The sequence below is a fragment of the Pristis pectinata genome, chromosome 35 (assembly GCF_009764475.1).
Source record: "Pristis pectinata isolate sPriPec2 chromosome 35, sPriPec2.1.pri, whole genome shotgun sequence".
Lineage (NCBI taxonomy): Eukaryota > Metazoa > Chordata > Chondrichthyes > Rhinopristiformes > Pristidae > Pristis > Pristis pectinata.
This window is the reverse complement of record NC_067439.1, coordinates 9,482,224-9,506,824: the sequence shown is the minus strand read 5'-3', so window position 1 is coordinate 9,506,824 and position 24,601 is coordinate 9,482,224. Positions and strand designations below refer to the sequence as shown.

Here is a 24,601-nt window from a genome sequence, read left to right as displayed (position 1 = left end):
TCTCAAGTGGATCTTGAACCTGGAAACTGTCTGGGACAAAAGACCAACTAAGCCATGGCAGATGACGGCACTTGTTTATCATTTGTTGTGTTGCCAGTTGACTGATGGCATAATGCTGGGAATTAATGATCTTCCAGTTGATTATTTTACTTGTCCTTAATGCACAGCTATATGAATTATGTGGTTCTCTTGTAAAATTCGCCCTTTTCTTCCTCCACATTGAATTCAGCAAAAACTGGATTGGGGCATTGAATAATTTGCTCCACTTAAAACTGAGTCTGACTTTGTTGGGATCTCTTTCTAATGAAGCCACGACACCACCCTCCCAGGATTCAGTCTCTGGGATGATTTTTGATTTTGTTACCACTTTGTAAATTGGCTCAGTAAATTTGAACCATTATTTCAAGGTTACTTCATGCAAAGTAGACTTGCAAATGTAAATAACTTGTATTCTGTTGCAGCCAACCCGTCTGAATGTCTTTAAGAATGATGCAGATACCTGGGATTATGTAAACCCTAACCCTGGTAGACCAGGTAAGATCATATATAAGCACATTGCTACGATTCTCTCTTGCCCAATCTATCTTTGCTTCCTGCTTTCATTCAAATTTATTTTCTGTTTGCAAACCTATATCGGAACCTCTGACCTTCAGCCATCGTCAATTAGAGTGCAGGGCCAAGTATGTCTTGTTTATTTATGTACAGTATGTAGAATATGGGGATAAATCCGAATTTGGTTTGGTGCATACAAATTGTCAGTCTGAATTTTTTGAACAAAATCAGACTTTTTATAACTTAAAGTTGCCCACTTTAAGGTAGTTTTCCAGTTTGCTATAGTTGAACTGGTATTTGTATTCTGCTGTTAGTGGTAGCCGGATGAATGGATTTGTGTTCAAATCCCTCATCAGTTTTGTCAGTTGCCTGTGCCTCTGGGCTGTTTATCTCCAACTCCCTTATCCCTACCACTTCAGATATGCTTATAGCTTTATTTGGCTTAAGCTCTGGAATTGTCTCCTTGTATATTTGTTCTACATTAGAACATAGAAAATCTCCTCTTATATTTTGATGTGATGTGAAATGCCTGGGGACTAAAATTTCTCCGGTTTAGGACATATTTGAATGCAAGTTATATCCATGGTTAATTATAACTAAGAAATTAATTCAGTAAAGAAATATTCTCTTCCTTCTCCCATTGCATTTTTCTTTTGTCCTCTGAAGGCAGTAACTTGTTCTGTAGCCCAGGGGCTTTTTGATACTGCTGTGACTCAATCTTGGTATGTTACTGGAGTATCAGCTATTGTTCCAATCTTTTGCATGCACGTGTCGATGCATTTTAAAAAGAAAAGTGGTCAGGAAGAGTGGGTTTACAGGGGTATCATAGGAAAACTATAGTGTTCAGAGTCTTAATGTATTCCTGAGGAAGAAGAAGTTGAAGCTGTGACAAAAATGTGTGCTGTGGAGTTCTTCAGTCCAAGTAAATTTTTAATTGAAGGAAGCCACTTTTCATATTACACTTGCTCTTTCTGATTTGAAGGCTAAATTTAAAAGCTAGTCTTATATAGTTGCCTTTTTGTTTTGTCATAGCTTATGTAATGGAGTATGGCTACTGCAATAAAACCAGTATCCGTACTGTCAGTATTGTCTCAGTATGTTTGACAATGTAATTGTTATTTTGATGCTTTAGGAATTGGAATTAGGTATTGGTTGTGGAGGTTCAACACAAGACTGCGCTGTTAAGCTGAGTATCAGGGAGCCTGAATAACATCTGTTGCTTTTCCACTAAGTTTTATCACCTGATACTTTCGGCTCAAATTTTTTCTTTGCCCTGGCTAAGCATTGAGTCATCATGTCTATTAAATCATCAGTCATGCTAATCATTTCACAGGTATGCATTAGGCATTTCATTTTTGTCCTGAACCATCTGGAGATACCATATTAGTTGACTGAAATTATTTCCTTCAGTCTTGGAGTGCATCCTGTAATTTGTATTCATACAGTTTAGGTATGTTAGAAAGTAAGTTGAGTACCAAGTAATACTGATCTTTATTCCATATACGTTTAATGTAAGTGTATCTTGCCCTTGGCCCTAATCTCTTAGATAATGGTTGAAAGTCAAAGGTTAAATCTTGAATCTACACTGAGGTAAGCTTCCAGCACTGGTGATATTGGTTATCTGGTCCTGCCACATTCGGGGGATATAGTTTGATTGGTGTGAGCAAGGTGATAATAAAGCTGTCATTCAAGCAGGTAGGCAAACACAGAGCTTCAGATTGTTTCCTTTTGAGGGTTTTCTTCGTGGACATATACTTGAATCTTCATAAATCTATTCACAGCAATATTTAAATACACAAACTGCATTGTAGGATTCTTGCACTGAATTGTACTTGTCATATTTGGAATTGGCCTGCCCAGAAATAAACCATATGTAAGTGCACAGCATTATTTGCCTCCTTGGGTGTTGTCACTGGAGGCCATTTACTATTAGTATTCCAACTTGATACAATATTTTACTCAGACACTTAATTCATAATTTCCAAATCTTTCCAAACACCAGTGACAGGCCAATACCATTAAGGTGTAGCTCAAGATGTTCTGTTGAGGCAACTGAATATTGGCAAGTTGGAATTATGAACATTTTTCAGGTTGAAGTGGGATTCTACAAACATTTTGTACTCGCAGTCAGCATGGTGTTATTGGGAATTGAGTCTAATAAGATTCGGCTTAACTACTGAATCTGTTTGGTTTAATTTCTGAAATGACTTGTCTCCTGCAGATCGAGCACTTGATAACACACCTCACTGGAGTTTCAATGATTATTGTAATTTTTAATATAATGGAAACTTAAATATTTCCATGTAGGAATGTATTCCTAAATATTTCTATAATGTGTCCTATTAATCCCTATAAACAGTTGATGAAGCCTTTTTGTATAACTGAAAGTTTCAAATTTACTAGTTTTCAGATTGGGTCTTAACACAATGCACAGGTTATTACCTTGCCACTAGTTAATTGTTAAAAACCAACTGAGCTGTTTCATGAGTTTGGTATGTTGATTTATAGGTTTAAGGTAACAGTGGATTACACTTGTTATTAGTGTCTGTCCTTTCCTGTTTCCTGCCTTGTGAACACCCACTATGAATTGTAAAGTTTTCACAGGCCACAAGTGGTCAGTAGCAATGTGCTACTTGGTTTGATTCATGATTTGCATAGGGCTACTTGAGATTTCTCCCATTAGGGACATCAGAAATGTTATTTTGAGATTCAAAAACTTTGCATTTAATCATTACAGAATACAGTAAAACACCTCCACAATATCTCAACATGGGTTATTATATGTAGATGTGCTTCGTGACTACCAACCTGACTACTATCTATTTTTAACCATTCACCAATACTGTGAATTGAGGGAATTCATTTTGTGGTCACCTCAGTTCTTCAAATATTTAACCTCACTGTTCGAGTATGGATTTCAACAAAGACTTCAAGTTCCTATCAAATTTCTGCTAATTTGCCGGAGCATTAATCTCTCACCTCATTGCTAATAAGAGCAAAGATATTCTGCACAATGTTTCAATTTCTTTTTCATATTTTGCACTGTTCACCCAAGATCTTCAAGAATCTTTAAGGGTGAAAAATCTGCAAATTAATGTATGTATAATGCTATTTTCATGTCTGTCCTTTTGTTACCATGTCAAAGTGGGGTAGTTATAGAGCAATATCTTTAATTCTGTGTTTCTTGCTTGCAGTTGTTTAGTTTCTCATTTTCCTCACCTGCTCCCCACATTTCTCAGTATTCCCACAATAAAAGTGGCTCTAGGTTGAACAAGATTATTACATTAATCCATGGGAGTTTTCAGTGTTTCTTCGCAGAGTGGGATCTGTCAAGTATCCTGTTTGGATCACCTTGTTTACACTATCCTTTGAGTCATCTGCTATTAAAGGTAGTCTTGAGATTGGAAAAAACTAATCTAAATGGGGATTAAACAACTGTCGTCTTCATTTGTTATTACCTTTAACTGTTCACTATGGTGGTAAATGTTTGTAATCCAGCAATAGTGTCCCCTTAATATTGTCAGTCCTGTATTCTTCTAATAGAAATGTCCCCAGCAATTGGAATATGGTCCCAGAATTGTCTCCAGTTTGTTTATTTGTGTTGAAACTTGGAATTTCTTTGAAGTGCCAGCCAATGCCAGTGTGCTAACCAGAAATCGAAGGTTGCTGGAAGCTTATCCTCTTCATACAGCAAACCTTCAGCCTTTCCTCAACAGCCTCTATTCACTGACTACAATACAAGATGCTCATTTGTATATACATTCGTAACGGTGAGCGTTACCAACGCTGGACGTCGGCTGCACGCACAACTTGTCACGTAGCTTATAGCACTGCGCAAAAGGAGAGGGGGAGAAATAATCCATGTGAACAACACTACTCACAAGAAAACACAATTGAATGAGGATGTTCTTCAAGCTGTCAAGACCATGAAATACCTGAATAATTCACCTCAAATATTTCCCGTTTTCTTTGTAAATCTACCTCACGAACCTCTAGCAAGGTGAAGACACTGAAATCATTCATCTACAAAGCCTCCTTTCCCTGTTAGCTGCAGGAAAATGTGACACCTTCTCACGTGCACTGAAACCTTGTAGGTTTTTCCACCGGTACAGATGCTATTTTGCATTAAATACTCCAGTCATACAGAATCTATGAAGGATACCGGTTCCTTCCACTTGGCAGACAATTCTACAGCCAGAGAGCCAGTCACTTCTGCAGGAGAAGTCTTTCTGACACCATCTGTGAGCAGGTACAGTCAGTGCTAAGGGTATATAAGGAGAGCACGAGGGTAGCAAAACATTTTTTTTAAATAACTGAACAGTTGGAACTTTTATAAAGCCCAGCATTTCAATTTTTTGTCAACCTTTTAGTACGCATGGGGCAGCATGTCACTATTCATTCATTATGGTTTGAGAATCAATATTTGATGGGACTATTTAAATGCCTATATGAGAAGGGATAATAAACAACAATTCTATCATTTCAATAGCGGGTAACTGTTATTCAAAAAACACAATTATGCCATCTGAAGTGTTAAATAGTGCCGGTGGGTTTATTTGCAATTGAGTGGGCAAAAGAATTGGAAATGGGAAGTAACTTCAACTTTTCAGGCTTTTGCTCTTTTCCAAACTTAACTCAAACTAAAATGAGGGCAGAACACAGACATGTGGGGAAAAAGAATAGAATAAAGTGCATATGAGACAAATGAGAGTTAAATTACATAAGTGTTATAATCCTGGAGAGAATGAAAGGTGTAATAGGAGAAATTAAAAATGGGAGAGAAGAAATGGTAGAATTATGGTACTTTAAAAATGAGCAAAGTGCAGTGGGCTTCATTAGATCATTATCTTGGTGGCAGGGAGAGCATGTTAACACCAAGCATGTAGACCTCTGAGTGTTCCAGTGGAAGGCTGCCAACCCAGACCTTGGGTGTTGATTCATGGAACTGTAGAAATTCATGACACAATCATTCAGCCCATGTCCATGCCAGCCAAAATTGGAGCTATTTGCATTGCTCCCACTTCCTGGCTCTTGTTCCTTTTGTAGGTTGTAGTGTATTTGTACAATATCCTATTGTAGGTTGTCCTTTTGAATGTGATGGGTGTTTCTGCCTCCACTGCCCATTCAGGCACAGTGTTTTTATTTATTATTTGGGTAGGAGGAAAAATCCTTGGTTTCTCTCCAATTCCAGTTGTATCTCTGTTCCTAGCTATACTTTGGGCATCTCATTCATGTTCTTCAATGAAATCTCTTCTCAGTATCCTTTTGATCCCAAAGATAAAACATTAATTGTTGTAACTATAACTGATGATTCTTTTGACCAAACCAATGTAGAGTTCGGTATATAATTAACCTTTCCAAACTTTGAGAAATCTTGTGGAATAAAAAGAAAATGCAGGGAAATATTGACAGGTTGAGTAATATCTATAGAGAGAATTAGTTAATGTTCAAGCTGATTTTTTTTTTGTTTCATTAGAACTAGCTTTTATTTCTTGTGTAGCTCAGATTCAGGGAACGAGAATACTTCTGTCTGTGTGTAATGAGTACCCCAAGGTGGTAACATGGCATAAGAGAAACAGTGACGTGCTGCTCCCATAGCAAGCTACACAAGTATTTGCACCTTTTTAATTTCAGTCCTACAGTGCCACTGGTTTTGGATTTTATATTGCAATTTTGCCTGTCTGTACATGTTTTGAACATTGTCACCTCAAGCCCCAAATGCTTCACCAGGTTTTTCCTGAGCTGCATTCTTTGGGATGCCTCTGCTTGTGTATATTAAATCCATCCTGATCCAAATTGTCCATGTTTAGCTATACTACATGTATGGGCAGGGGATGATTTTTTTTTTCTCACATTTGTTAATTTTCCCTTCTCCAATAGTATTTCTGATGCATCTTTCTGGTCACTTTAAGGGCTTAAGCCCTTTGTTTAAAATGGGCCTTTGTTCTTCCAAAAGTATCTTGCAAGATAAGCTAAGGGGGAAGATCTTGCAACCAACTGGCATTTGGAGTCTTTATATATGTGCTCACTTTGTCGGATACCATTTCTGAAATGGCAAACTATTAGTGACTCAACTATGCAATGGTAATCCCCTGACTAGTTTCTATCTTGTAAGATGCTTTCAAGTTTATGTAGCCTTTATAAATCACTCATACTTGAATGCAGCAGTGCCCATGGAACGCATGAGCAGAATTCCAAAGTTCAGCCAAACATTTGTGGGTATGTGGACTGTTATTGAATCTCTTAACAGAGATGTGCTACTTGAGAGCCCTGATGGTGCTGGCTGTTACTATGGAATGGAGAAGAGGTATCACTAAGCAGATGTAATTTCCATCTGTAAATCATAAGAGAACTATTAGAAGTTAGAGCACAGCAAAATAGAAACAAGAAATGCTAACCCCAATTTAGTAATGTACTCTCACGGAAATTAGTGCAGTATCAAGATTGGTTACTTTTTATATTTTGCCATGTTTACTTTGAGATATCTGGCTAATAGAAGTGATAGGTTTCCCTCTACATTAAATAACAGGAGTAAGCTGATCACCCCCTCATGCCTGCTTTGTTCATTAAGATTGTAATTGATCTTTTCCTTCCGCCACTTTCCTCCACTAATCCTCTAACCCTTGACTAAAAGTCTTGATTTCTGTCTTGAATATACTGAGCAGTTGAGCCACCACAGCCACACCCTGAGTAGTGAATTCCAAAGATTCATCAACCTCTGGAACTTCAGAAAACATTAAGAAGTTTCTTTGACAACAATGTTGTTTGCAGTAGTATTTTCTAAATCCAAATAGGGTTTGCTTGGTTAGAGAGCTGTATCTACTCCTACTTCTCACTTCAGTGTATGCTTTGGGGTGCATTTGAGCATTTTTGGATAACCTGCCTGAATAATTATTTGCATGCGAGCTTTAAAGGCCATGAGGAATGTGCAGGTAGACGATGGCTTGCTGATATTGAAGCCAAGCTTGACCTTGTCCTTGACTGTAGCTTGTGCATTTCCATACAAGGCTGCAGGAAAGCAATTCTCAGGCAGTTTTGCTTGTTTCCCAAAAGGTGCTGTAGCTTAACTGTCATGGCACAGTTTAAAAATATAAATTAAGTACAGGTAGGAGAGAGAACCCATAGATTCAGCTGGCTCATTTAGAAGCTTTCCTGTTGATGTTCTCTGAACTGCTCTAATAATTTAGTTTGGCTGAACTTTAATTCAACAAGCTTATTGCAAATATGGTCACTGGCTAAGTTTGATCAATTTAAAAATGTATTGAGCCTTTTATATGGCCTATGTCAGATACAGACACATTAGCATTTACATCTATTCACTTACAGATCAAATTTCAAATTGTATTTTACATATTAAAATCTGTTCTGAAACACAGCCCACAATGCAATATCTCTAGTCTATGGGTGATGTTATATTTGCATAAGCATTTGTCAGTAGTTTTTAATGTACTTCACTTGGACACTTCAGGATATGTACACACATTTCCAAATGAACCAACAAACTTGAGAATGTTGCTACTTGAGGGGGTCAAACACTGAAGACAGCTTTTCTTGCATTATTTCTCACACGATCTGGTCTTCGGTCTTTCATATGTTGATGTGTTTCTTCTGTAATTTCCTCTGTGTGCTGTAAGCTTAAAATGCAAATAAAGATCTATGACATGTAGAGAATTTTCTAATTGTAATCTTTTGTTTCTATGGTCATTTACTGTAAAACCTATGATGCAGGGTTGAAGTTTCAAGCCTGTGTTGAATCTTCTTGCAACCGTATGTTTGATGGAGAGCCATCTTTCAAACCATTTGTTGCTGTTTGAGGCATAAAAGTGGTAAGATAATGTTCACTTGGACCTTGTGCCCTAGCACTGCTGTAAGTAGACATTTATGTATTAGTTCTGTCTTATTATGCATACTTTTGAATTGACTTCTAGTAACTGTTTGGTATTATATCCTTGGGGAAAACTACTTAATCTTGTGCTGAAAGTGGGACTTCATGTGTAACAATTTTAATGCGCTTTTTTTTCCTGTTGTACATAATTTTTTTTGTTAGTTTGCTTTCATTTTTTTTTATTCCAGAGCCTCCAAGCAAGCGTTCAAGACCACCTGCCTTGCTTGGCGATGCTCCATCCAGCTTTGGTGAGTAAAGACCTGTGGATTGTGCCAGAGAAAAATCCCGGTATTGAACAGTATGTTCAACTTATTGTTCTAATTGAAATGTAATGCAGTCTTTTTCCACTTTGTATTTAAAAGTTTGCATGCCCAGTACCCATGATGGAGCTTAATATTCAAGACGATTGTTTTTGAATCCTAAATGATTGTCCTTTTATGCTTGACTTTGCTGAGAAAGGAATAAGATCCATCTGTACTGAATAGAGCCATAAACAAGAGATGAGATCCAATTGCACTGAATCCAGCTGCACTTTCTAAGTGAATGGAATTGGACATGCATTAACCCTTTTCCAGGAATGGAGATGTGCTGTCACCTCAGTCCATCTGTGTTTGCAGCATTTCCTTGTGCAAAATAAAATCACTGAGCTTCATTTTTCCACAGGACCCCATTTCAAGTAAAATTCATAAACTTGTTCTTTCTTACCTTTAAGCCCAAATTTGGAAAAGCAAGGAATAATCCAAGTTTACTGGCTTTTTTAAGCTGTTGTCAATAATGTGAGTCTAAACTTTTCTGTCAGAACAGATTTCTCGTAGATCTGAAAGTGTTATAATAAATGACTTCTCAGTCAGTTGTCTCCCTTGTGCAGGTGTGTGCAGTATACCTTTCTTAGGAAGTGTCTATCTAAACTAACCACAATGGCAACTTTCTTGGTCACTTTACAAGGTTTCCCAAAAATTGTGTATTGAAGTTGCAGACACCCTTGTGTTAAATTTTCTTCGTTCTGTTATACTGTTCCTTGAAATACCTTGTTTTAAACGAACATAGTGTTAATTTGTCGGGGATTGAATCTGTCAGAATTAGCAAACTTCTAGGATCCTACAAATGTTGCAGTATTGTTGATCTCAAGCTTGGCCTTCAACCTCTGTCACATTCTATTAAACATTGGATGTTCCTATGAGTTTCCACTTAATGTTCAAAAAAATGATTCATTTTAATCAGTGATGATTTTTTTGGTGTGGAACACCAATACTGAATCAAGCTGATGCATAGTGGGGATCATGTAGTTTCCAAGAACCAGTTGCATTGCCCAAAAAGTACAAGAGTTTGTTTCTAGTTTTCAGCCTAAATAGCGCATCTTTTGCTTGCTTCACTTGTGTTTCTTATCATAAGTTTGTTTCACTTTGACCAGGTCATGGCTATCCTCCTTCAGCGTACCATGGCTTTTATGATGATGATGATGACGATTATACTCCTCCACATCGTTATGAAGGCAGGGGAATGGGTCCTCCACCACCTCCACCTCCAGTAGCAGGTCCTCGTAGGGGTCCACCTTCACGGCGCTACACACCTCAGTATGGTTCCCCACTACAGCCACCACCACCACTTCCACCACATGGTGATTATGGTCCTCTAGCGGATAGTCCAGTCTTGATTGTTTATGGGCTAGACACTAAGAGAATGAACCCAGACAAAGTGTTCAACATTTTCTGTCTTTATGGAAATGTGCATAAGGTATGTTTGCATTGAGCTTGGCATTAGTCTTTTTAAAAAGTCTTAAATCATTTGTCAAAGCGTTTACGATCTCTTACTATTGTTAATCTTGGTCTGCCATTTCTTTTAACTGCTGTGGTACCTTGATTGACAAGAACAGATGACTGCATGGAATCGTATAGACTGAATTATTGATCCTGTTTGATCTTGAGTGTACTAAAGCATATTTGGAGTTATTGTTGGGTTGGCAATTAGAAATGACTTGTATAACCACTGTCTTATTTAAAATTAAACTTGGACGTGCAGAGTCTTGACCTAAAATGCTGATTTATTCCTTTGCCTCCACGGATGCTGCTTGTCTAGCTGAGCTCTTCCAGCATTTTTTTTTGCTTCAGATTCCAACATCTGCAGTCTCTTGTCTCCACTATTTTATGTTGATTGGAGGACAAGAATAAGCCAACTGTTGGGAAGCTTGAATTTACGCTTTGTTATTTCCTCATTCTCTGTTTCAAAGGTCTGGCTAATGCTTTCACTATATCACCATGCTTCAGGTTTTAGGCCTTTGCTGTAAAGCAAGTTTTTAACTCTTTACTTAAAAACTACAAATCTGTATTTGCAGGTTAAATTTCTAAAAAGCAAACCTGGAGCTGCAATGGTGGAAATGGGGGATGGATTTGCAGTAGACCGAGCCCTCACGTGTCTAAACACTGAAAACTTCCTGTTTGACCAGCATATAAATGTATGGTAAGGAAGCCGTGTCAGGTGTGTTATATTTGCCCAGATTGTCAGTCACAGAATGTGGAGGTTAGTGCCAAGCCAATTTTTAATGCCCATCCTAATTGCCCAAGAGCCAAGTGATTTGCTCGGTCAATTGAGTATTACTTCTCTGGATCTCTGGTCGTATTTTGGTCAGACTTGGAAAGGATGTTAGTGAATAAATGACTTACGATAACCCTGTAGTTTTATGGTCACTATTTCTGATACTAGCTTTATACTTAAATCTAAATGCAAGTGAGATTTGAAACAATCCCAGGGTTATCAGTTCAGATCTCTAAATTGGTAATGAATAGCTTAACCTCTGCCCTTGTGTGTTTCGTTGAGGTTTTTTCCCTTCCCTTTTCCCACAGTGTGTCAAAACAGAAGGTAATTGTTCCTGGTCAATCATTCGAGTTGGAAGATGGGTCTTGTAGTTTCAAGGATTATTCAACTAATCGAAACAACCGATTCACAAATGTGAAGCAAGCTGCCAAAAATCGAATCCAGAAGCCTAACAACATGCTACATTTCTTCAGTGCTCCTCCAGGCACTGCAGAAGAAGTATTCTATCAGGTTTGTATTTAATACTTCTCTGAAATAGCTTTTCCTTTGTGAACGTTAGCTCAGAAGTGTCTTATTTCAAAATATTGCTGTGCAACTACACAAGATGGAAAGACCCCAGCCATGGAGCCCCAGTGCGCTGTGTTACTGTGGTATTTCTAAAGACTTGCAAACATCATCAGTGGGGGCAGGTGTCAGCCATGTGGATCATCAAGCCTGCTCAATCCTTTTAGGATGATTGACTATATCAATTCCACTTTCTACCCTTGATCTCCCCAGTGCCCAAAAACTTTAATTTCCTTCTGAATGCTCTCTGGAGAAGAAAATTACAAAGGTTTTCCTGCAGGTAACCATTTAGTGGTGTATTTATTGAATGCTAAACGCAACTTAAACTAATCCTGGAAATTTTTCAATTTCGTTTGACTTATTTCAACCTGGAGGGAAAAGTGGTATAACTGTGTAATGATATTAATGTAATTTGGATTTTTTATAATTTAGTCATTTTCTGGGTATTGCTGGAAGAGCCAAGAAGTATTGTCCGTCCTTAATCACCCATGAGAAAGTGGTGGAGAACTGCTGCAGTTCTATTGGGGGTGGTCTCACAGGGCTGTTCAGTTTGCAGGTTCCAGGATTTAGACTCAGCAATGATGAAGGAATAGTGATAAATTTCCAAGACAGGAAGGAACCTCCAAATGGTCATACTTCCATGTGCTCGAAGCCTCTGTCCTCCTCTGAGGTAGAGGTCATGGGTTGGGGAGGTGCTTTCTTGGGTCATGGGTTTGGGAGGTGAGTAATAGATGGCATTCACTGCAACCGCTCTGAGCTGGTGATGGAGGCAATGAATGTGTCAGGTGATGGGTGATGCCTGGAGTGAACAGGTTGGGAGACTAAAATGCAGCTTTATTTTTGCTTTGAACTTTTCACTTCACTTTAAATGGCTGATTTCCTAGGCTGGCCATTTTGCAACTAATATCTATATTTGCAGAGACGAGGCTTGTAAATTTGAACTGTTTTCCAGATATCAGACAAAGTTGATGTGAAGAGGCCTAAAAGTGTCATATTTTTCAGTGGGAAAAGTAAGTGATTTATGGCTCTACTTAACCTTCAAGCAATGTTGCTCGATTTCAATGAAATCTAAGGAATGATGTGTCTCTGTGTGATGTTCTCAGAATGCAGAGTTGGTGTTCTAACATTCAGTGGAACAAATTAAAATTGTGCTTTCACAAATTCCAATTCTTTAAGTTTACTTTTTTTACAGTGATCTTTGTTTCCCTGGACCGCCATCCATGCACTTTGCAGGTGAAATTTGTTCCAGTGCATAGACTAGAAAAATTAAGGAAATTATCTATATTTGAGATTTGGAGCTTCCATATTATTTACATTGGAGTTAAGATCTTAATATACCTTAATATATCTTAATATGGAGTTCAATCCAGAGAACTATGAGGTGGTACGCTTTGGAAGGACAAAATTCAAGGCGGAGTACAAAGTTAATGGCAGGGTTCTGGGTAGTGTGGAGGAGCAGATGGATCTGGGGGTTCATAACAACAGTAATTAAGAAAGCTTATGGGATGTTAGCATTCATAAGTCGTGGGATCAAGTTTAAGAGCCGCGAGGTAATGATGCAGCTCTACAAAACTCTTGTTGGACCACACTTGGAGTACTGTGGCCAGTTCTGGTCGCCTCATTATAGGAAGGATGTGGAAGTGTTGGAAAAGGTGCAGAGGAGATTTACCAGGATGCTACCTGGTTTAGAGAGGATGCATTATGAGGAGAGACTAAGGGAGCTGGGGCTGTACTCTTTGGAGAGGAGGATGATGAGGGGAGACATGATAGAGGTATACAAAATATTATGAGGAATAGATAGAGTAGACAGCCAGCGCCTCTTTCCCAGGGCACCAGTGCTCAATACAAGAGGGCATGGCTTTAAAGTAATGGGGTGGGAAGTTCAAGGGAGATATGAGGAAGGTTTTTTACCCAGAGAGTGGTTGGGGCATGAATGCGTTGCTTGGGGTGGTGGTGGTGGAGGCAGGTACATTGGTCAAATTCAAGAGATTACTAGATAAGCATATGGAGGAATTTAAAATAGAGGGATATGTGGGAGGAAGGGGTTAGATAATCTTAGGTGAGGTTTAAAGGTCAGCACAACATTGTGGGCCGAAGGGCCTGTATTGTGCTGTACTGTTCTATGATTCTATGACAGCTGACAATATGAATTGTTCTCATGCAATCCTAATAAATTTGTTATTCCTGAAGTGCAGAGAAGTTGTCGTTTTAGTAGGAATCATTCCTCTTGTGTGGTACTAACACCCGTATAACTAATTTTGGGCAACAGATTACGCACTGTAGGTTGTATGTGAATTCTCTAGGAGGGAGAAGGCTTTAGTTAACTATGTTTGTGTTCTCTTTCTTCCATTGTCTTTAACATCTTCCAAACTGGACCAGGTGGATCTAAGGGAAATCAAGGTAGGACCCAAATTCATTTTTTTCTTTTCTTCGGTGGAATTTGAGCTTTGATTTTCTTGTAGCCTTGTTAGAAGTAAGTTGTGATGGTCTTAAGGCAATAGATGATCATGCCTTTTAATTCAGGTAGCTCAGTTTTATAGGAAACAGGTGTATGGTTGATTTCCTAACAAGAGGAAGGTAGTGTGTGTCCCAGCATTTATATTGATATTAGGAACACCACATTGTAACATGGAATTAAAATGGGTGTTGCCTCAATTCTATAAACACAGCCTTTGTTAATATTCATCTTGGTTAAGTTGTGTAAAAGAGTATTTTTATTACAAATCTATGTAGGTACATCTATAATAAGCATCTTGCACCTGCATCCTTTGCCTGTCAACGTTTTACAAGGCTCATGATTTTAATGAGTTGCTTGCTTTCCTGTAAACCCACTTTCTCAGCAGTTACTGGTAGGCAATGGGTGATATATTAACACTCCACCTTGCAGTGAACAAAAGATTAAATTCATGAAGAGGTGGAAAAACCTCTGAATGCAACTGTTTCTGGTTAAACTGGGACACATTGGGATCAGGCAATCTGCTCTCATGGGATGATAGTATTTAACTAGAGCTTTGATTCTTGTATTTTAGCAGTCACATTAATAGCTTTTTTTTTAAACTGGCTGTTTGTGTGGTTTCTTAAGCTCAGGAATGCAGGGGTTGGGGAAGGAATGGATCCAGCAGATTGGTGCCTTTCCAGTGCTGCTTCTGATCAGAAGTGATTTCTGACCAGAAATTCTAACCATAAATTACTGTAAAATTTGATGTGACCTTGGCCTTTCCCATACTTCTATAAGTTCTAGGCTACAGATGATGGCTCCTGCTCCTTGCTCATAAATATGGAGTGCATTGCTTGCTTAGCATTAGGAATTTATGCAAACTCTCTTTCAGTTTACCATTGTGGGTGTAGAAATGTGTAATGCATGTATGGAAATGAGGACGGAATGCATGCCTTTAAAGTAAGTTCTGAATTACATCTGCACTTCAGTCCAGCTATCTCTTAACTCCATGCACAATAAATAATGTCCCATGGTAGGTTTATAACACATGGTACTTGTTGCAGTAAAACCAGCTTGTATTTTAACCTAAATTTGATTCCAAGGATCACTGTCTTAGATTTTTCTCCCCAACTCCTGTGCCCAACTGAGAATTAATTTCTAATTTTTCTCAGAACCCTATGCCATCACATGCTATGGAACAGACAAGCTCCTGTAGAAAGACGAGCTCTTGCCCCAGTGAGCTTATATCCTCGTATCTGGACACTATTCTGTTTTCCCTTGGTCCAATCCCTTCTCACTTGCGTCTGTGATACCTCACACTCTCCAAGTCTTCCATAACTTTTAAGTTCCCTGGCATGCACAACCTCATCTTCACCATGGATGTCCAGTCCCTAAATACCTCCATTCCACATCATGACGGCCTCGCTGCCCTCCGTTTCTTTCTCTACCAGTCCCCTTCCACTAATACTCTCCTCTGCCTGGCTCTCACCCTAAACAACTTCTCTTTGGATTCTTCTCACCTTCTACAGACCATGGGCACTCGCATGGGACGCAGCTATGCCTGCCTTTTGGTTGGTTATGTTGAACAGTCTCTGTTCCAAGCCTACTCTGGCCCCACTCCTCAACCCTTTCTTTGCTGTATTGACAACTGCATTGCTGTCACCTCTTGCACCTGTGTGGAACTCAACAGTTTCGTAAATTTCGCCACTAATTTTCACACAGCTCTTCAATTCACTTGGACTGTCTCTGATACCTCTCTCTCCTTTCTCTTTCTCTGACTCAGGAGATTTATTGTCCACCGACATCTTCTACAAACCCACTGATGCTCACAGCTATCTTGATTACACCTCCTCTCACCCTGTCTCTTGTAAAGATGCTATCTCTCTCTCAATTTCTCTGCCTCCGCCGCATCTGCTCCCATGATGAGGCTTTGCACTCCAGGACATCAGAGGTATCCAACTTCTTTACTAACCATGGCTTTCCTCCTATTGTGGTTGAGAGAGCTCGCACCCACATCTGCCATTTCCCACACCTCTGCTCTCAACCCTATCCCTCCCAGACCCAACAGGGATAGGGTACCCCTTGTCCTCCCATTTCATCCCACCAGCTTATGTATCCAGCGCTTCATTCTCTGCCACTTCTGCCATCTCCAACAGGACCCCACCGCCAAGCATATCTTCCCCTCCCCACCCCTTCCAGCCTTTCGTAGGGATTGCTCTCTCTGAGACTTCCTAGTTCACTCCTCCCTCCTGACCCATCCCACTTCCACCTCGGGGACTTTCCACTGTCCTGCCATAGGTGTAACACATCTCCATCCAAGGATCCAAACAGTCCATACAGGTGAGGGAGAAATTTACCTGCACCTCCCCTAATATCATCTGCATTCGGTGCTCCAAGTGTGGCCTCCATTTGGTAAGACCAAACACAGATTAGGTGACCATTTCGTAGAACACCTATGCTCCATCCATAATTGAGGTCTGCACCTCCCTGTTGCCAGTCACTTCAATTCCCCCTCCCACTCCATTACTGATGCGTCAGTCCTCTGCCTTCACTGCTGGGAGAGGTCCAAATGCAAACTGGAGGAACACCTCATTTTCTGTCTTGGGGCCTTACAACCTAATGGCATGAACGTCAAATTCTCCCACTTTAAGTAAATCAACCCCACCACCTTGCCTCTTGTCTTTTCTTCCGTTTCCTAGCCTATCTTTATTTTCTCCTCCACTTTTTTCTATTTTTTCTTCTCTCCTTTTCCCCTCTCTCTCTTTCCCCCCCCCCCCCCCCCCCCCCCATGCTGCCTGCCTCCATACCTTCGATCCATCCCCTGGTGGATCTGCTCTCTCCTCCCCCCCCGCACCTGCCTATCACTATTTCTTGCCTGCACCTACCTATCACCACCTTGTGCCCACCCTGCCTTCCCTCTTTTGTCCACCGAGAACTACTTTTTTTTTTCCCCCCACTATAAATTGGGCTTCCCCTTTTTCTTATCTCCAGTTCTGAAGAAGGGTCCTGATCCAAAAGGTTGACAGTCTGTTTATCTCCACGGATGCTGCCTGACCTGCTGAGTTCCTCCAGTATCTTGTTTTTTCATCTAGATTGCAGCATCTGCAGTCCTTTGTTTCTTCTGTAGGAAGAGAAGTCAATGTAGGACAAGTACAGGGGGTGTCATCTGCCCTCCATGTCACTTCATCGTCTTTGGCCTAGCATTTCTGCAAATAAATACAGCATTTTCATAGACGTTTATTGGATATAAAATCCACTGTTGCCTTTTAGTGGAATTCACACAAAATAAATGGTTGCAATATGGTTGCATTAGACTCAAGTCTGACAGTCACTAGGAAACCTACATTTCCACAGACATTGTTGCATTAAATGGCTTTTAATCTGACTTTTGTGGTTGACTGAGGTAGAAACATTGCTGTTTTCTTGAGTTGGAGCTGGATAATTTTAGGGTGAACCTAAACCAAATTAATGCACAGAAATTACTTCAGTTTGGTTAAATAACTGAACAATAACTGAAGCATGGAGTATCAGTTAATTAAGAATTCTAGATGGGGTTGATCTGCCATCAGCTTAAAAAAAAGGCAGTTGAAAAGATGCTGGTTAATATACAATGATACCTGGAAGAGATTGCAAAGCTTAATCTTGCAGGAGTGGTGCAACAATGGCTAATGAAAAGCTTCTATTTGTAGCTCCAACTAGGATCAATGAAAAACTACTCTTTTTTAGGAAACTAGTTCAATAGTTATCTTGTTTTGGAATGAAGGGCTGTTTTACCAATAGCATTTAATAATGATCTATAAATATTCTGATTTTATGATGCCATTTGATCCTATTACTGGCTGTTTATTATAGCGAGACAGCTAATTGGGTTTCATCTTTCTTATTACTGGGATATGTAGGTGTACTTTCATTTATACTGTTACTGGCTGGTATTTCATCTCCAGTACAGTAGAAACCTTTACATTCATTTTTCTAACATCTGGCTGCAGTATTTTTCCTGGTACTTGGCAGTTAAGTTTGTCTTGTTCCAAAATAATGTTCCCCTTGGATTGGCCTATACATGGTGCAGCAGTCACACACAACCAGTTTATCATCTGCAGAAGTCTACATTGTAATTTTTTTCTCCCAAACTGAGACATGGGAGACACCGGTAAACTGAAACTACCAATTCCTAAATGTTCTTCAGTAGAAGGAAAGCACTCCATGTTTTTACTTCACTTTTATTAACTAACTCGAAACTCTGAACCCTTGGTTTTCACTGGCTGCTTTTTTTTTTAGCAAAGCTGTTTGCTCAGGATTTTCACCAAGTGTTCTATGTGTGTTTGTATTACTTCCTTTGTGTGTTCAGTGCCGGGCAAAATAATGTCTTCAGGCTTCTGCCCAGTGTCATCAGAGTATAAATTGTGCACTTGAATCCTCTTTAAATTTGGTGTCTGGTATTAGTGAATTCATCAAGTTTACTTTAGATTTGGAATACAGATCAGGATCTTGGGAGTCTGTAGCTGTTGATCATTTATCAAAAGAAAATCCTGGATTTGAGCTTAATCCAACCCAATATAAAGTTTGTATCTGCCAAATAACTGCAGCTGTACAAAACATTGGTTAGACTGCACTTAGAATATTGTGTACAGTTCTGGTTGCCACACCACAGGAAGGATGTGATAGCAATAGAGAGAAAGTTCAGAAGAGATTCACCAGGATATTGCCTGGAATGCAGGGCTGTAGTTGTAAAGAGAGATTGTAGAGGCTGGGTTTATTCTCACTGGAACATAGGCTGAGGGGTGATCTTATGGAGGTTTATAAAACTGAGGGACATGGATAGGATAGATTGTCTGTCTTCACAGGGCAGGAGAATCTAAAAATCTAGGGCAGGGTCTTCAGGTGGAGGGGAGAAATTCATAGGAGATCTGAGGGGTAAGATTTTTCCATACAGTGTGGTGGTTATCTGGAATGAGCTACTGTAGGGCTAGGTAGATGCAGATACAATTACATTTAAAAGGCATTTGGACAGGCACTCAGAAAAGGCATAGAGGGATACAGGCCTAATGCAGCCCAATGGTGTAGAAAGGCACCGTGGCCAGCTTGGACGAGGTGGGCTGAAAGGGCTCGTTTCTATGTGCTGTATGATTCTATGATTGCAAACCAGTTGTTTCTGTGTAGATGAATGCTTAATTCCAAAACTCATTTTGTATCAGTTGGTAGCAAGAATTTCATTCCTGCCCCATTCCTGTTAGCTTGGAGCTACGTGAAAATAGGGAAGCTTAATAAAATACAGCATCTTTTTAGAAGAGAAAATAACTGTCTCAGTTTTAACCATAACTAACGGAAGACAAATCTTAAATATTGGCTAAAGACTTCAAGTTCAGTTCATTTAGAGAGGAGAATAGATGGACTTTCTTGCATTTTCAACTGTGGCTCTTCTGGTTTATGATATTGAGTTCTTCCTCTTCAGGTACTTGAGCACAAGTTTAGATTTGCAGACCAGCATAGTATTGAAGGATTGTTGCACTGATAGGGGCCCTGTTGTATTAACATTAAATTGACACAGTAAACACCAAGGCTCCATCCCTCTTGAGTATAAATAAAAATTCTGTTCTAAAGAAGGTGGTGTCCTGGCCAATCCTTCAATCAGCATCACTTTTTAAAAAAAAAAGTCATTATCATATTGGTGTTTCTAAGAACTCTGTGTGCAAATTAACTATAGCAAATATTATCCCTGTACCAAACACTTGAAGATTGACATATAGTAAGGTCCTCAGCACAAAACAAAATATTGATCCCAAGAAGATTGCTCTGTGGTATAAATTGGTGGGGTTTATAACTTGGATCTACTTGTCTGTCATCTCCAGTGAGACTGATCTCCAGAATTACATGATGGACCATGTGCCTCCAGTGACTTTACAATGCTGAATTGATGACTGGGGAGGTGCTTCACAAACCAATACATTCATTGTATATTGATGTAAAAATATACAGCAGTTGCAATATAAACATAGGGCATTTGTCCCAGCTTCTGAGATGACATTTGTACTGTATGTGAGTATATTGTCCATATCATATACCATATCCTATTGCCATATCTTTTTTATATTCAAGTGTATTACAGAACTGGGAAATAGCCATTGTCAGGAAAGACTAAATGGGCTGAAGCTCTTATTTAGAAAATAGGTTGAGCAGTAATCTGATAAAAGTACTTCAAGGATTTTGCTAGGGTAAATATAGACCCCAGTTTTTGCCAGTGGAGAGTCCAAAATTTGGTTCATAAATACAAGGTGTGCTAAAATCCACTATGGAATTCAAGAGATCATCTGTACCCATTGAGTAGTGAGAATGTGGAACTGAAATGTTGACAATTCCTTCCCACCCACAAGATGCTATTCAACCCCCTGAGTCCCTCCAGCAGGTTGTTGGTTGCTCCAGATTCCAGTGTCTGAAGTCTCTTCTATCTCCATTGAATTGTGATTTGTCTTAGTTACTGGATCTTTGAGCATTGTTCACCAGCTGAATTTAAGGCTCCATTAGTGAATCTGCCATAAAAACAATGTGTTTTAGATTGAACAGTTTTGTGTTACTCAAAATAAACTAGGTTTCATGAAGGCAGTTCATGCACAGAGTTTTGCAGTGTTTGTAGCAGTAAGTTCTCTGGCAGTCCTCCAGCTAGTTTGTCCCCTCAGCTGTTTTTTTGAGTTTGATTAGAAACAAACCCAGATCAGTGGCAGTATTGCTGACAATTTTGGTTCACGCCACGTCAGTAAAGTGTAGCAGCAAATCCCGTTTTATCTTCTAGCAATTAAGCAAGCCCACTGTTTAATTTCTGCTGTACTTGGGCCAGAAACAAAGGTTAAAAGTAGCTAATCAACATTCACACCAACTGAGATGACTTAACTCTGGTGGCTGTAATTTAATCTGTGTGCTTTGCTTCAAAAGAGGCTTCTTTTTCACTTGTGCAAATCTTGTCAACCTGTTTGTTTAATTGCTCTTAGTTTTTCCTGAAAAAGATTACTCTATCTTCAGCTCATCAGCATGAAAGGGGGAGTTAACAGTTCTTTAGTACAGTGGAGACATTATTTAAATGAGGAAAAAGGTTAATGAGGGGGAGAAACAGCTATTTAAAGGATGTGGCATTTGAAGTACCCTGTATTGTTGCTGAACATCAAGAATATGAAATAAATTCTCAGATTTCTGTTCTGTTTCTGCTAAAGCAGCATCTTTTAAAAATCAGAATTGCTACCCGAATTAGCCTTTTGCAATAAACAGAATTGCTTGGAATCGTTTACTGGTTCATCCAACATCAGTAGAGAGAACTGGCTACATTTGAAGGCAGCCTTTCATTGGAGTGTTAGTACTGAGCCAGTGAAAGTTATTTGAGTGTGTAATATGCAGGAGAGGAAATAATTAGGGAAAAAGTTTGATGGGATGGGGGCAGGCATAATTAAGGGATGGTTGTCAGTGGAAAGGTAGTGGTAAAAGAACAGATAAAGAAATAAAAGGCTTCAGAGGTAAAAGTAAAAAGAGAATCACAAGCAAACTTGTCGATGTGCATCTTCCTAGTCAGTGGCAGAGATGACTAGATGCCAGGAGTTCAGGCTGCTTCATGGGTGGACTCATTGCGAACCTGTTTAGACCACCCCTTTTCCTAGTTGCACCAGCCAAGCATCTCCTGCATGGTGATTGATAGAAAGAGGAGATTTGGCTTGTCCAGCTTGAGTTGGTGGGGCCTGAGGACCAAGGTCAGAGTGACATTAAAATTTGGTTTAGGCTTGTGGACCAAGTTGCTCAAAGTGATCACCTGATTCATTTAACCCTTGTAGAGGAGACCACACTTGTGATCTGTGGTTAAGAATGTGAGCAGTATATCAATTTGGAAGAATAAACAAGTTGGTGGTTTACCTGGAAAGTGCTCCTGGGGCACTGGATAGTGTCTCGGAGGGGAATGCTTTAACAAAATGTATTGGCTAATGCATTTGGGAACATTGCACTGAAGGTGGTTGGAAATAATTCCCTGAATGCAGGAAGTCTGACAGAGTTGAGTGCTCAACTACATTGGAGGGGAAGGCTTGGCCAAGAAAAAGGAGATTTAATGCATGGTGTACTCAACCTTGGAAACTCTCAATTTGGAATAATTCAAATGTGATATTTCAAAACAATTGGCCATCTGTATGGAGCCCAAATACAGCCTTTCAGCTAATGGGCTATAATTCCAGGTTTATATGGATGTATTTTCAATGGGCAGCTCTTTTTTTTGGTTCACATGAGATTTCATTTTAGGAGTGTCAGTTCTGTTTAGCTGTACTTTTCCCTCAATCCACACTAGATGTTGGTATTGGAGTTCGTATCAAAGCAATTCAATCCTTAAAAGGTTATTCACTTCCCCAAAATTCTCATTTTGTAGGTGAGAAAAGTTCTTCTGGGCTCCTGGAGTATGAATCGAAGACCGATGCTTTTGAGGCACTGGTTATGCTTAATCACTACAGGCTAAAAAATCCAGGTACATTCTTCAATCATGAACTTTGGCATTGATTCTGTGATGAGCTAGACTGTGTAAAGCATTCTTGACTTTGTTGTTTGATAGTTATTTTGTTGATATTAACACACTAAGTATAGAATCCAGAATACAAAGCAAGCAGTGTACTTTAAAGTACATCTTCCAGTACAAAAGGGTGTCTGACTGGAAGTGGTGGAAGGTAAGGGGAAGGGTATTAGTATTTTAGCTTAAAACAAGGCATATTACAAATACGGTACCAAACTGATGACCTTTTAGGTATCAAGAGTAATGAACAGTCATTTGTTTTGGAGCATGAGCTGAAGGGTGGCCTCGAGCAGAGGTTGAAGGGTGGGGCTTAATAATTTCAAATTTAAGAGGTTCCATATGGTATATTGCGAGCTTTCTACTTCTGGGAATGCAAAGCTGATGGTAATGAGATAGTCACTAACAGGGAATTTAGGAGAAACTTACTACACAGTTAAATCGTGGGATCTGTTACTGCACAGAGTAATTGTGGCAGCTGGCACAGATTGTGTAAGTGAGATGAAGTGGAAGGGAAGCATTCAAGCAGCAACACTAGCATAGGCTATTTGGCTAAATATCTTAGTTGTAAACCAAAAAAAATTACCAAAGCTGCCAGCCTGGCCTTGAAATCTGTAGGTAAGTAGAATTGTTTTCCTTTGCTTCTCGGGCCATTGGCATATGAGGTTGGGTCCCCCAGGGTTCAAGTTTGCCTTTGGGAAGTGGTATCACTGGAGATATTTGAGGTTGTTAGTGCCATTGGAACATTCCCCCTAAGTTTACAACCCGCGGGAGTTAAACTGAAATTTTTTTTTGGTTAGTGAAGAGGCAGTATGGGGAACAGTGAAGCTCAGTGCTGATATGCCAGTGACATGGATGGACAGTTTTGATACTATAATCCATTCAGTTACAAATTTTAGCAAGCAGTTTGTGTTGAGAGGCTGTAGTATCTTCACTGGGAATGGAGAGGAAGAGTTTCAGGTAGTGGTCCTTTGGTACACAGGCTCAACTAAAAGGGCTGGTTAGCTTAAGAGAATGTGCTGTGTCTAATTACTAGGCTTTGATTATATCAGTTGAGCAAGACATCTCAGCAGTAAAATAAAATGTTGGCCAAGAAACTTAATTTTTGCATAAATGTCAGGCATGGGTCAGTTCCCAGCCAATCTGCAGCACTTGCTAGGGTACAGTTTCAGACTTCAGTAGTGTGTTCACACATAGGCACATTGTTTTGGAAATAGGCATAGTCAAATTTGATGACCACATTGCCCACTGATGTTTAGTCTCTTTTTTTTACCCATTCAATGTTTTGAAAACTTCCAACAGATGGGCCTGACCTGTACACACTGAAGCTGTGTTTCTCTACTGCCTAACAAGATCCTGATCTGGGAGCAGACACAACAAGGCTGATCATTGCTTTTGATGTATCTGGTTTAGTTTCAACTGTTTTTTATCTTTTAAATGCTGTAACATGTGGTGACCCATGAAATGGAATTGTATGTTCTCTAGTTAAAGGGCAGTTTTTTTTAGTTTTCCCATGAATGAATGGTTAGTGAAATGTGGAATGTGACAGTGTTAGTTGTTAGTATGTACGAGCAACTGTTTCAACTTGTTTAATTATTGGAAAATTCCTACACTGCATAATACCGTACACTATTTATGTTACAGCTACAAAGTATTAATAAAACGATTCTTTTAGCCTTTGTGACTCCTTGTAGTATTTCTTTAGAAAACCTGTAGAATTTCCTAGAAATGCACAACACTCTTGGGTGGAAAAGTGTGAATATGGCTTTGGTTTATATGAAAGATCATAAGTAGGAAAGATCAAACATTCTAAAATTCAAGAACAAATAAGGGAATAAAAAACCAACTTGAACAAAGTTGAAAGTAAATCTAAAGGAGTAGGAGAAACAGTAAATCAGAATGATGCAAAAAGACATGCACTCCTCCCAACATTCCTTCCAGAGGAAGGTTTTCCATTAAGATGTACAAAAATCAGCCATGATCTCAAAATGGCAGTGCAGACTCGAAGGGCCGAATGGTCTACTTCTGCTCCTATTGTCTATTCTTATAAGGCTTAATGGAGGAGATACAGCATTGACGTTTTCCATGGCTGGGCTGTCTGAAA

At 39.4% G+C, this 24,601-nt stretch overlaps 1 protein-coding gene across 1 annotated transcript in view; it reads left to right on the top strand.

The window, feature by feature from the left end:
- Window positions 1-24,174, top strand: part of LOC127586461 (heterogeneous nuclear ribonucleoprotein L-like) — a 35,846-nt gene extending 11,672 nt beyond the window's left edge. Inside the window, exons 6-14 of the mRNA XM_052044443.1 lie at window positions 462-534; window positions 8,626-8,685; window positions 9,849-10,171; window positions 10,770-10,894; window positions 11,278-11,479; window positions 12,486-12,543; window positions 13,913-13,933; window positions 22,363-22,458; window positions 23,800-24,174. Coding sequence (XP_051900403.1) covers window positions 462-534; window positions 8,626-8,685; window positions 9,849-10,171; window positions 10,770-10,894; window positions 11,278-11,479; window positions 12,486-12,543; window positions 13,913-13,933; window positions 22,363-22,458; window positions 23,800-23,846 — 1,005 coding nt within the window. The 3' untranslated portion in view covers window positions 23,847-24,174. The remainder of the gene's footprint in view (window positions 1-461; window positions 535-8,625; window positions 8,686-9,848; window positions 10,172-10,769; window positions 10,895-11,277; window positions 11,480-12,485; window positions 12,544-13,912; window positions 13,934-22,362; window positions 22,459-23,799) is intronic.
- The last annotated feature ends 427 nt before the right edge of the window (window positions 24,175-24,601 follow it).